Source organism: Channa argus, chromosome 16 (assembly GCF_033026475.1).
Source record: "Channa argus isolate prfri chromosome 16, Channa argus male v1.0, whole genome shotgun sequence".
NCBI classification, from domain to species: Eukaryota; Metazoa; Chordata; class Actinopteri; order Anabantiformes; family Channidae; genus Channa; species Channa argus.
The window spans coordinates 17,108,744-17,119,144 of NC_090212.1; the positions used below are offsets into that span (position 1 = coordinate 17,108,744).

The 10,401-nt window shown below is 40.0% G+C and overlaps 2 protein-coding genes across 9 annotated transcripts; one reads left to right on the forward strand and one right to left on the reverse strand.

Moving 5' to 3' along the window:
* map7a (microtubule-associated protein 7a) lies at nucleotides 1-5,927 on the forward strand. Of its 8 annotated transcripts, none has more exons than XM_067480684.1 (15): nucleotides 1-515; nucleotides 1,198-1,302; nucleotides 1,509-1,583; nucleotides 1,683-1,846; nucleotides 1,950-2,049; nucleotides 2,187-2,303; nucleotides 2,554-2,684; nucleotides 2,871-3,004; nucleotides 3,104-3,336; nucleotides 3,426-3,576; nucleotides 3,657-3,825; nucleotides 3,982-4,086; nucleotides 4,222-4,272; nucleotides 4,412-4,640; nucleotides 5,063-5,927. In XM_067480684.1, the coding sequence occupies exons 1-15, from the start codon at nucleotides 389-391 to the stop codon at nucleotides 5,071-5,073; spliced, it is 1,902 nt and encodes a 633-aa protein (XP_067336785.1). In that variant the 5' UTR covers nucleotides 1-388; the 3' UTR covers nucleotides 5,074-5,927. The 8 variants fall into 8 exon arrangements, 6 of the variants coding, with proteins under 6 accessions (XP_067336785.1, XP_067336789.1, XP_067336784.1 ...); XM_067480683.1 differs by having other exon boundaries at nucleotides 2-515; nucleotides 2,530-2,684; nucleotides 4,415-4,640; XM_067480682.1 differs by having other exon boundaries at nucleotides 3-515; nucleotides 2,530-2,684.
* On the reverse strand, nucleotides 5,768-9,941 carry LOC137101826 (uncharacterized). The gene is made up of 13 exons (XM_067480689.1): nucleotides 9,709-9,941; nucleotides 9,254-9,373; nucleotides 8,517-8,636; nucleotides 8,284-8,403; nucleotides 7,997-8,116; nucleotides 7,702-7,910; nucleotides 7,583-7,628; nucleotides 7,366-7,499; nucleotides 7,064-7,195; nucleotides 6,841-6,955; nucleotides 6,587-6,721; nucleotides 6,378-6,503; nucleotides 5,768-6,243 (listed from the first exon to the last, which is right to left on the reverse strand). The coding sequence occupies exons 1-13, from the start codon at nucleotides 9,923-9,925 to the stop codon at nucleotides 6,110-6,112; spliced, it is 1,728 nt and encodes a 575-aa protein (XP_067336790.1). The 5' UTR covers nucleotides 9,926-9,941; the 3' UTR covers nucleotides 5,768-6,109.
* Between the last annotated feature and the right edge of the window lie 460 nt (nucleotides 9,942-10,401).

Sequence of the window (10,401 nt, forward strand, 5' to 3'; positions counted from 1 at the left end):
GTGTGAAAGTAAAGCAGAGCAGCTCACAAGGGTGAGATCTGTAAAGGGGGAGTATCCTTTTTTTAGTCGAGACTCAATGAGGATCAGACTACCTCTCCAGACCTCCATAGCCTCAAACGAGACTGGACTAAATTTCCTTTGTGGATAACCTTGCACTATATTACCTCCAACCCACCGAACAGGGGTATAACTGGATTCTTTGTGTTCTTGCTTTTCTCTCTGTTGGTGCGTGAGGCACAGATGGACAAGCAGCTGATTCGAGAGGCAGTTCCCTGCACAGCGCACACTGAAAGCAAGTACCCGAAGGCATCTTGAAATAGGAATTCAAACGAGGAGGAGGAGGAGGAGGAGGAGAGAAAGGAGGGAGGTTTTGAGTGGGAGCATTGGTATGCCAGGCTCAATACCCAGCATGGCTGTCCAGAAGAAACAGAGTGTCATCCCACCATCACAGGGACCACTGTCCACACGTACCATTGTGAGCCAAAGAAAGGGGAATGGATTTGAAAGGGCACAAGGTTAGTAGGTTTTAGTGGGCTTTTGGTTAAGAAAGATTTGTATTTTATCTTTATCCAAACCAGCATGTCCTTAAAGTAAAAGCAGAATGACTGTAGATCATCTGATCACATTGATGACGCATGAACAGACTACATAGATTATACATGAGAAATCATTTTTTTAATTGAGCATAGGTACTAAAAATATTAGGCAAACAGGGGAGATGTATGAATTGATTACACTGATTACATAATACACAGAGAATAATCGGCACCTCCATATGTTTAGCAAAGAACGAATGTGGCTTTTCACCATGTGCATTTATAGAAGTTCTAACTTGTGTTAAATGTCCTTGAACTTCCTCGTGGCTTGTTTTAGTTATCTTTATAAGGACTGGTCAGGTGCTACCATGCTCTCTGCGCCTTCAACACGCAGGCAGTTTACAATGGCTCTTTTATTGACAGCCGACCCCAAGGCCATCCCAGTCCAGAGTAGGGACACATTTTCAAAGATAATTTGTTTTTGGTTTATATGTAACTACCACTTCACGTCACTTATTGTACTAAAACATGCATTTAGAGACAAAAAAAAAAAAAAAAGATGTATGAGTGTCCGATTATGAAAAATAAATCCCTAAGGAAATCATAGGTACTACTACATTTTTGTAATGAGTAACATGCATATTATTCTCCCCACTTACAGAGAATGGCTCTAATAGCAAAACAAATTCGCAGGCAAAGACAGCAGCTTGGGCTTTCAACAAGTCTGCCCAAATCTGCAGTACAGCTACTCCACGGGCCTCTGCAGGTTTGACACAGCTCTCTGTGAACCCGAGGTCACACTCACCCAATAATCAGGCAGATGTCATATTATTACGATAACAGATTATGGCGTAAAGTGTGACTTCTTTTTACAGACTGCCTTGATTTTGGTTTTAATCTTTAATTTTAATCTTTAATCTGTAATTTATGGCATCAAACAAGTGACTACAGTGCTCTATTTGGGCATTCCAGTGGCTAATGGACTAAATGTTGACGAGAGGCTGAAAGCAGCACGAGAAAGAAGAGAAGAGCGTCAGAAGTTACTAGGTATGTCAGCCCCTAGTACATTTTGACTTTTCCACATTAAAAAGACTAACACGCATAACTGATAAATCTCGTTATAATGGTTTACGTTTTTGCCCTCAGCTTCTCGCGAATTAACTAGGTTGGAAAGAGAGCAGCGGGCCAGGCGTTACTATGAGCAACAACTGCAAGAGCGCAAGAAGAAACTCCTGGCGCAGAGGCTCAAAGAGGAGAGGAGGCGTGCTGCCGTTGAGGAGAAGCGCAAGCAGAGGCTAAAAGAGGAGAAAGTGAGTTTTAAAGGCGGATATCAAAGACTCGTTTTTAGTGAGACTGATGATTTCACACCTCTGGATCGAGTAACAAAACTAAAGTTTGTTCTCCTGAATTAAGGAGCGAAATGAATCTGCAGTGCGTAGGACACTGGAAAAAAGCCATAGGGCTCAACAGAACCTCAGTCAAAATTCAAGAGGAAGGAAGCTCACAAGGAACGGTAAGCCGAGATAAGGATGTACTGTATGTCTTTCCCGCGTCCCTTTAACCTAATCTTTCTGACCCTCTAACACCCCTTTTTCACGCCTTATCTTGTTGTTTGTTGCACTTAAAACCCTATACTGATCAATACGCTAGTTCCACGTCGCCTACCACTGACAACATGGGAGAAGAACTTGATCAGTCGCCTCCTTACCCCCACATGTTCTTATCTGGCCAGAAGCAAGAGTGCTGGTTGTCACTCAGGAGAACAAGGTACTCTCCCCCATAATTAACAGCATGCAGTCATTTGCCTTAATATTACAGGTTTATGATGCATATTTTAACACTTCTACACTAACTATTGCTACAACTTAAGTACTAACGCTGCTCATTTTTCTCCATCTCAACAAACTGCTTCATATCTCATTCCTTTCCCTGTTCCCACCATTTGTGCATGTTTGTCCAATGCCCATAATTATGGCACAAAACACTGGCTCAGTTGTCCATGTTTGTCGTCGCGCAGTTTCGTTTCACTCCATGAATACCGCCACCTCCACCACCACCCCTCACAAACCCCAGCAGCATACCGGCTCAGTTCCCCACAGGCCATCTGCCTCTCCGGGTCACAACAACAGAAGCATAAATCTGGCACAGGTAATTTTAGCCCTTCCTTTGGTTTTACATACTGCAAACGGTGTGCTGCTAAATAATAGTGTTTAAAACAGTTATCAATTTCAGAATAACTATGTCTTTTTCATTTTTTCCAGAATTTTTACAACACTGAAAGAGTTAAAACTGACAGAAATTATACGTCTGACAACCTTTTCATTTTTTGTTTAGATCAAAGCAGCTAGAGAGCAAGATGTTAACAAAAAGAGTTCAAACAGTGGCTCAAATATTAGGTCAACTGCTTTAAATACTGATGTGAAACCTACATTTACACAAGGCAGAACCACCCATCCCTCACCAGAAAGGTAGGTTGTAGGAGCACCACTTCTATTGTGCGTTTCTATTATTTGTAATAATATTGTACACAAAGTGAAATATGTGTTCTTTTCTGCTGGATCATAAAGAAACCCCCAAAGATCAATCAGCAGACATCCAACACCGCTGCAGTTAGAGCTCCCATCGGTCCCTGAGGAAGATCTCTGTAGTTCTGCCTTTGCTCCTGGTAACGCAAGACCTATCAGGACATTAGTTGAAGGTCAGCAAAATAAAATGAGCAATGAAAATCCACCAGAGGCTCCTTGTTTCAACATGCTCGAAACAGAAACAGAAGCTGTAACTAGAACAGCAGGAGACAGAAGTAAGTCAGAATAAGACTTAAAGCACAATGTGCAGTATTTGCATTGATACTGTTATTATTATTGATGTTTTATGGATATACATATTTAGGTCCACAGCCTCCGGAAGTCATATGCAGGCCTACAGGTGGGACTACAGATCCAGAGGAGGCGTCCCGTCTCCTGGCTGAAAAGAGGAGAGTGGCCCGACTACAACGGGAGAAAGAGGAGCAGGAACGGCTGCAGAGAGAAGAGGCAGAGAGGTAAAAACCATGTCCACCTTCACGACGGAAAAACTGCAATAACAGTCCATTAAGATTGTTATACTTAAATTTGTGACCAGGCGCCGTCACGAAGAACTGGAGTTCAGGAGGGCAGAGGAGCGGGCAAGACAGCAAGCAGAAGCTCAACGTCTGATTGAGGAGAAGAGGAGAAGGGAGGAGGAGGAGCAGAGGCGAGCCGGGGAGGAGAGAGCTCAGGCCATGAGGGAAGCTGCTCTTCTGCAGAAGCAGGTGGGAAATGCAAACATTCCTCAGTTCATAAGTGAAAATGCAGAAGGAGCCGCATCTGCACTCACAGATGTTCTCATGAGTCCTACGTTTCCTAACAATAATAAATTTTTGATTAAAACAAACTACAGATTTTCCAGTTTCTTTTCTCTTACGTAGAGGGAGGAAGAACAGGCCAAAGAGAGAGCGAAAGCAGAGCAGATAAGACAAGAGCGAGAAATACTTGCACAGAAAGAAGAAGCTGAACGCCAAGCAAGAAAAAAGGTGACAAAGCTTAAAGTGTTTGATTATATAAAGATATACACAACTATCAAACTAATATCAAACATTTAGTCTTATTGTAGGCACTGTTTTCACAAAGTATGACAGAGTTTTTATGAAAGCTGTTTTCTTTTCCAGCGACTTGAGGAGATCATGCGGAGAACCAGAAGAACAGATTCTCCAGATACGGTGAGATTTACTGTTCAGTTTTTTAAAGGCACATTGCCACAGGGCTGTTATGACGCACATTCAGCAACATCTAATAACTGAGCAGCTCTATTTCTAAAAGCCACACAGCCTGTCCTTGACTAAATTGGTTTTAAAACAGAAGTCCGTACCAGTGAGGGTCTTGCCAAATGAAACCCAACCAAAGGAAAACACACAGCCTGTGCACAACGGCGCTATAGAAGATGGCATCAAGCTGCCAGTGGGGATGAAGTCCTCGCAGCTCAGGCAGAACAGCGAGGAGGACATGGTGCCCATTGTGGCTTTCAAAGAACGCAGGTCTCTCAGAACTCTCACCGGACTCGAGGAAATCCAGACCCATCAACGAGCAGGTGAGATGCTTGAAAGCACTTGTCCTCAGGGTGGGAAATAAACATCAACATCATCGGTCAGACACTGAATGTGTTTGACTTTGGCTAATAGACCCACTGACACCTTTTATCATCCATCATGTTTGTTCCTAATTAGCTGTAAAAAGACACGGGAGTGTCGAGAGACCACACAATTTGGGTCATCCATTCATCTTGAAATGTGATAAATTAACGTGCAAGCAGGGTACCTTGCATCGGCCCAGAATAAATTTTGTAGTTGTAAAAGTTTAGTTTGGTGGCTACAAGATATATACACATTTCCTACCCTGATGATAGTAGAAAAATCTAATCATCAGTGCATCGCAAATGTAAGCTGCTTTGATACATTTGTTTATTTATTTATTTATATCTTTTCCCTCTCTCTCTCTTTGTGCATTCTTTAGAGGTCATCTGAGCACCTGCAAAGTGGCCAGAAATTCACATAGTTTGCTGAAAGCTGTGATTTTTCTGTGACACACAGGAATTACTGCAGTAAGACCATTTTGCTGCCCATCACCCTAAAAGAGCATGTACAATTGCAGCCCTGCTTCACTGGAGACGTCAGCATTTGGTCTTTTGTACGTAACCAGTTTTGCAAATATTGGGCAATTTGAATATTTATTTTCTTCGGTACAGCAGGTTCCTGCACTAATAAGGATTATCAAAAAGTAGTACATGTAGACAGTGGTAATGATAGTTTGCTGACAAATGCAGTTTAACAGTTATCAAAAGTGTTGCCTCTGTGAAATACTAGGAATAGCCATTCTAACAATCACAACATACGTTTTTTGCTTATTCCTAATATTTCTTGCTACCTACGCACTTTTCCCTTCCTCAGTTTTATCACTGTGGAATAACAATAGCTCAAGTTGCTGTTTGCGCTACGACTTTAGGGCGTTAGTGAAAGTAAATCGCTATCTTCACCCTTTAATTTTGTGATGTATAGCAATCACATGTTTCAGAGCTGCTAAGGAACCTTGTTTCCAAAGATTTTGCTTCATTTTTGTGAATAATGTTTTAGAAAGTACACTGCACAAAGCATTTATTGCACTGACAGTTGTTTTGTTTGATATTGCACAATCCCTTAGCAAAACAAAGTTTTAGACATAGAAGTTTAGCAAGTTTATTATAATAAAAGCATATAAAAACAAATGTATCTGATCATCAATATTTGATCTTATAGGATAAGTACTGCTTATAACTGTCACTTGTTAACCTGTTAAAAGTGGAAATATCTGCCATATTTGATTAAAGTTGATACTATGTTGAGCCTCTGTCTTGTTTTTCAGTTGTAGAATGACCGTAAATAGCCTAAATTCAGTTTTCAATTAAAAAGATTAAAGTAAAAAAGTATTAAAAAGTAAAAAAACAACAACATTAAAAAGGATATAAACATTATCTTTGTCCATACAGTGGATGTAAACACCTCTCACAGTATACAGTACACTCTCTCAAGGGTTAACAGAACATGGAGAAAGAGGCTGAATCATTTGTAGCAGCCGTCTGGTTTCTTCCGTCTGTGTATGCACCTTCCAGAGCTGGGCCTCCAGCTCACTGTTAACCAGCAGACATGAAAAGTCTCTATCTGCAGAGGAATAAAGGACAAAGTCAGCTAAGAACTAGATGACAATTAGAGACTGGCTTAGGGACAACTTCTACTATGACCCCTAAGGGCTGTAGTACCCCTGGTTGCTAAATGAATTGCCAACTAATACAAACCTTTCTTGAGGCTGAAAATTGTAGTGATGACAAGCTGCTGGAATCCAACATCTTTCTTCTGGAGAAATACCAAGAGGTACTCAGACATAGCAATATAGTGAGGTCTCAGTAACTGGAGCATCCCCTCTAGATGAATACAACAATCTTTAATACACATGATGCAAAACAAAGATATTATTAGGTATCTCTATATAGCACTGCTACATTACCACTAATTTCCAATTTGCTGATGATGGCTGCACAGTTGTAAGACAACTGAGAATTACTTCGTTTTCCAGACAGTGTCACCAGCCTTGAGACTTGCTCTGATGTTAGCGTTGCTGATAACTTAGACTTAAGCGAACCTGAAAGTCAGGAGACATCATGATAGTTATTAGTTTTATATTCAAAATCAAAGATATATGGCATCATTGTATGTAAATGGCGACACTTATTAGAGATTCCTTGAGTTCATGTCACTCACCCAAGCTCATCAGGTGATATATGCATGATGTCACATGCAGCAAGGTCTCATCTCCCAGGGCCAGAGACAGAAGGGCACAGAGGAGACCTGATAAGCACACACCTTCCATCACAGCCTAGGTAATGATGGAATTCAAACATTAATCTGAGGCAGTGTCCACACACAAATCATTAGTTTACTACAGTTAGGTGACAGGTTTTCATATTTTGTGGCCTTGGCATACCTGCTGACCCATGCTGGTGCTACACAGGTTGGTGATTATCTTACAGCTGTGTGTTATTATAATAGAGCTGGACCTGTGATGATGAAGCAGCTGACCAATTTCATTCAACAGCCCTTCGCTGACTAGGACATCCTGTAATCAAACCATGGAAACATTATCAATATCAGGATTTTAAGAGAATAGTTACCTTGCACTTGCAGTCATTTTCACGGCATATAGTTGTGTATCCTAACTGCATCATGCCACAGATGCTGTAGTTAGCAGTCATCGGTTTTAGAGTGCTGCTTTGTGTGAAATCATACCTTGTTTGGTGGGTGTGCAGACAGTGCAGACAGGAGTGTAATGGCAGGCTCTGTCCATGCAGCAGTTGACGTTTTCAGTAGTGCCTTTAATGGCCACACACAGTCAAGCTCCACCAGCTGCTCCTGGACCAGAACTACACATAAAGATGACAATCAGTATCTGCCTCCTACAGTACAGTATTTCATGTCAATTTCAGGTTTTGTTATTCATCATTACCATTCTTTGAGAGAGCTTGCAGGCATCTGCATGCTTGAGCTGAATTCTAAAGATGGAATAAATAATCAAACACTGTTGTTAAAAATCATGTTAATATTTACTATTTGCTTTACAATTACCTTTTGTACTGAGGAAGACATGAGAGTCAAGAGAGACTTCAACAAATATTGACTCTCAATGTTAAGCATCATTGGATGATGCTCCTGGATTGCAGCGATATTACACAGAGCAGTGCAGCTGCAAAACTGAACTTCTGAATCTGAAGACTGCAGAAGAAGAACCAGGACAGGAATGGCTCCCGCTTGACACAGGATCCTTGTTGACAAGTCTAGAAGAAATGGACAAAATATAAGATGGAAGACGAATAACATAATTCTTGGTTTCGCTGAAACATTTTGAAGGAAATTATCCCACCTGACTGTGTGAGATGCAACAGAGCCCAGGCGGCATTTTGTTGTACTTGTGGGTCATAGGATTTCGCTAAAGCCAACAGTGGTAGGATTCCATCCACCAGCATTGCATCTATGTTGGATTCTGTAACATTACAGGATTATATGCAGTTACCATTATCTTGCAATTTGCAAACACTAGTAGGGTCTACAATTACTATATACTGTAAATATCTCATAGAATTAACAAGTTAATGTAGAAATATGATTATTGCAGCCTTAACAGTGCACTATATTATTTAAAGTGCAAACCTGATGAGGCCAACATGACAACACAAGCACAGGAGTGACACTGAGCGGCGGCGTCACCAGACTGGAATAACTCCAGTATAGGAACCAGCATTCCCATTTCAATCACCAGGTCTTTGCACACTGGAATCAGATTTCATAGACATTATTTGAGCCACATACATTGTGAGATTTCAGATTGACATTTATTTACCCATTAAATTCACACAAAATACCTCATGAATCTTATTTCTTACCATTATTCTTTATTAACAGATTGACCAGAGAGAGAGAGGTAGTCTTTTGCACATCAAGGTCATTGGATAAAAGTAAAGCCATAATTGGTTCCATGTAGGCGTTTGGTAAAGGAGATTCCACTGTAACACACAATTACAAAGAAAGAAATCCTTTTAGGGGTTAACAGTCTTGCTTTTTTCACTATAGACAATAGTCAGTCTAACTACAGTAGCTAACACCAAATGCAAGAAACTAACATGATATATCTGGGGACTGGTAGTGAATTGAAGTCCTACAAAAAAGAAGATATCCATCCTGTGTTTTGTTAACCTCAAACTCATAAACACAGGAATCTGTCAGCTGGCTCCCATAAGCAAAATATGTGGTCATACATTTACATACTACTAAGCTTATCACTACAGTAATCTGACAAAAAGGAAAACACAATTGCAAGTAATATAATCATCTATATGAACCATATGTGAAAGAGTTAAAAATATAACAAAAAGGCGGATTGTGGGGCTTTAAACAAAAAACCCTTTTGTTTGCCCTTCATGTTGACACAGCTCACACGAGGGCCTTATCTGTCAACCGTGGAAAAAAAATTACAGTTAAAAATTTGCATAATATGCCTGCAACCGTTACACCAATTATATCGCCAACTATAGTGTCATTTGATGCGCCGCTGATCTGCAGGTCTTACTATCATGAAGATTGACAGAAGAAACATAAAAATCAGTTTGTTTCTTTTACTTACACTGATGACTGAGATGTAAATAATACATGGCTGCACTCATTTGTAGAGCAGTGTTTTCTGAGGCTGCAAGTGCGGTCAGTGCTTGAAGTCTTTCCAGACTGAAAAGATGGGTTCCATTGTCTAACACATAAAAAAAACATAATTACCATGATGAATAGTCACCAACTGTACGCTTGATAAGTCTATTGTTTTCAAATTTTATTGTGATGTTGTACATGATTCCTATAAATTCTAAACTAAGGTAGGTAGAACAGACTATTTTTAAGTTTTTTAAGGATAAAAATACATTCATAATGCTACTGTTAATCTGATATTTTTTATGATATTTAAATTGCAGATCTACAGAGCAGTATACAACTGGGAAAACGTAATCCCACACGTTGTAGAAAGATTATTTCCTTTCCACAACAATACTGTTCACAGACACAGAAAATGCAAGGCTACAATGCTCCTACCATATAAGAGGTTAAAAAAGGGAAACTCTGAAGTCGTCCTCCTCAGCAAACCCTTCTCAGGTGCAATCCCAAAGCAGGTGCACTTGGAGAGTTCTCTAAAAACGTCTCTTATTTTCTGCTTAAACTCTCTGTAAACGTTTGTCAAATGAGCAGGAAAATCTTTAAGCATTTGAGAGCAATTGTCACAAAGCGCAGAAGCCATATCTACATCTTCCATAGAAGAACACCGCACCTGTCCGCTTTACGTAACATGAATTTAGACACGCCCATTTGGACGTCACGTGACGGCAAGACAGATCATACCTTGAGATTCTGCACAACTCTCACTGCAGAAACAAATGTACCGCGTTCAAGTTTGAAGTAATATTTTGGCAGCAACATTTGGCCTAATATGTAAATGTAAATTTGTTTTTTTGTGTGTGTGTTTTGCGTTTGCATTATATTGTATTGTGTTTTGTGTTTACATTCTGTATCATCTCATTAAATAAAAATGTGTTCAAATATTTGTAACAAAATATTTATCTGAAACTGCTACATGTAAGTTACATATGATAAAGTACTTAACATAAAACTAAACGTTTAAAGTTGCACAACATTGAATTACTGCACTTACAGAAGCCTTTGTATAGTTAAGCGATTGCATTCAGATACTAGAGGCTGATGAATCTGTTATTCCCATGGTTACCCGCACGT

What these genes read in the sequence shown, in the direction of transcription:
- LOC137101826 (XM_067480689.1), bottom strand. Translation starts at nt 9,925, where the DNA reads ATGGAAGATGTAGATATGGCTTCTGCGCTTTGTGACAATTGCTCTCAA. An exon ending in TCTGTTAATAAAGAATAATG is followed by an intron (nt 8,404 to 8,516) that starts GTAAGAAATAAG and finishes ATCTGATTCCAG; the next exon opens with TGTGCAAAGACCTGGTGATT. An exon ending in ATATCACCTGATGAGCTTGG is followed by an intron (nt 6,722 to 6,840) that starts GTGAGTGACATG and finishes CCTGACTTTCAG; the next exon opens with GTTCGCTTAAGTCTAAGTTA.
- map7a (XM_067480682.1), top strand. Translation starts at nt 389, where the DNA reads ATGCCAGGCTCAATACCCAGCATGGCTGTCCAGAAGAAACAGAGTGTC. An exon ending in AGAGGCTAAAAGAGGAGAAA is followed by an intron (nt 1,847 to 1,949) that starts GTGAGTTTTAAA and finishes TCCTGAATTAAG; the next exon opens with GAGCGAAATGAATCTGCAGT. An exon ending in AACGCCAAGCAAGAAAAAAG is followed by an intron (nt 4,087 to 4,221) that starts GTGACAAAGCTT and finishes TTTCTTTTCCAG; the next exon opens with CGACTTGAGGAGATCATGCG.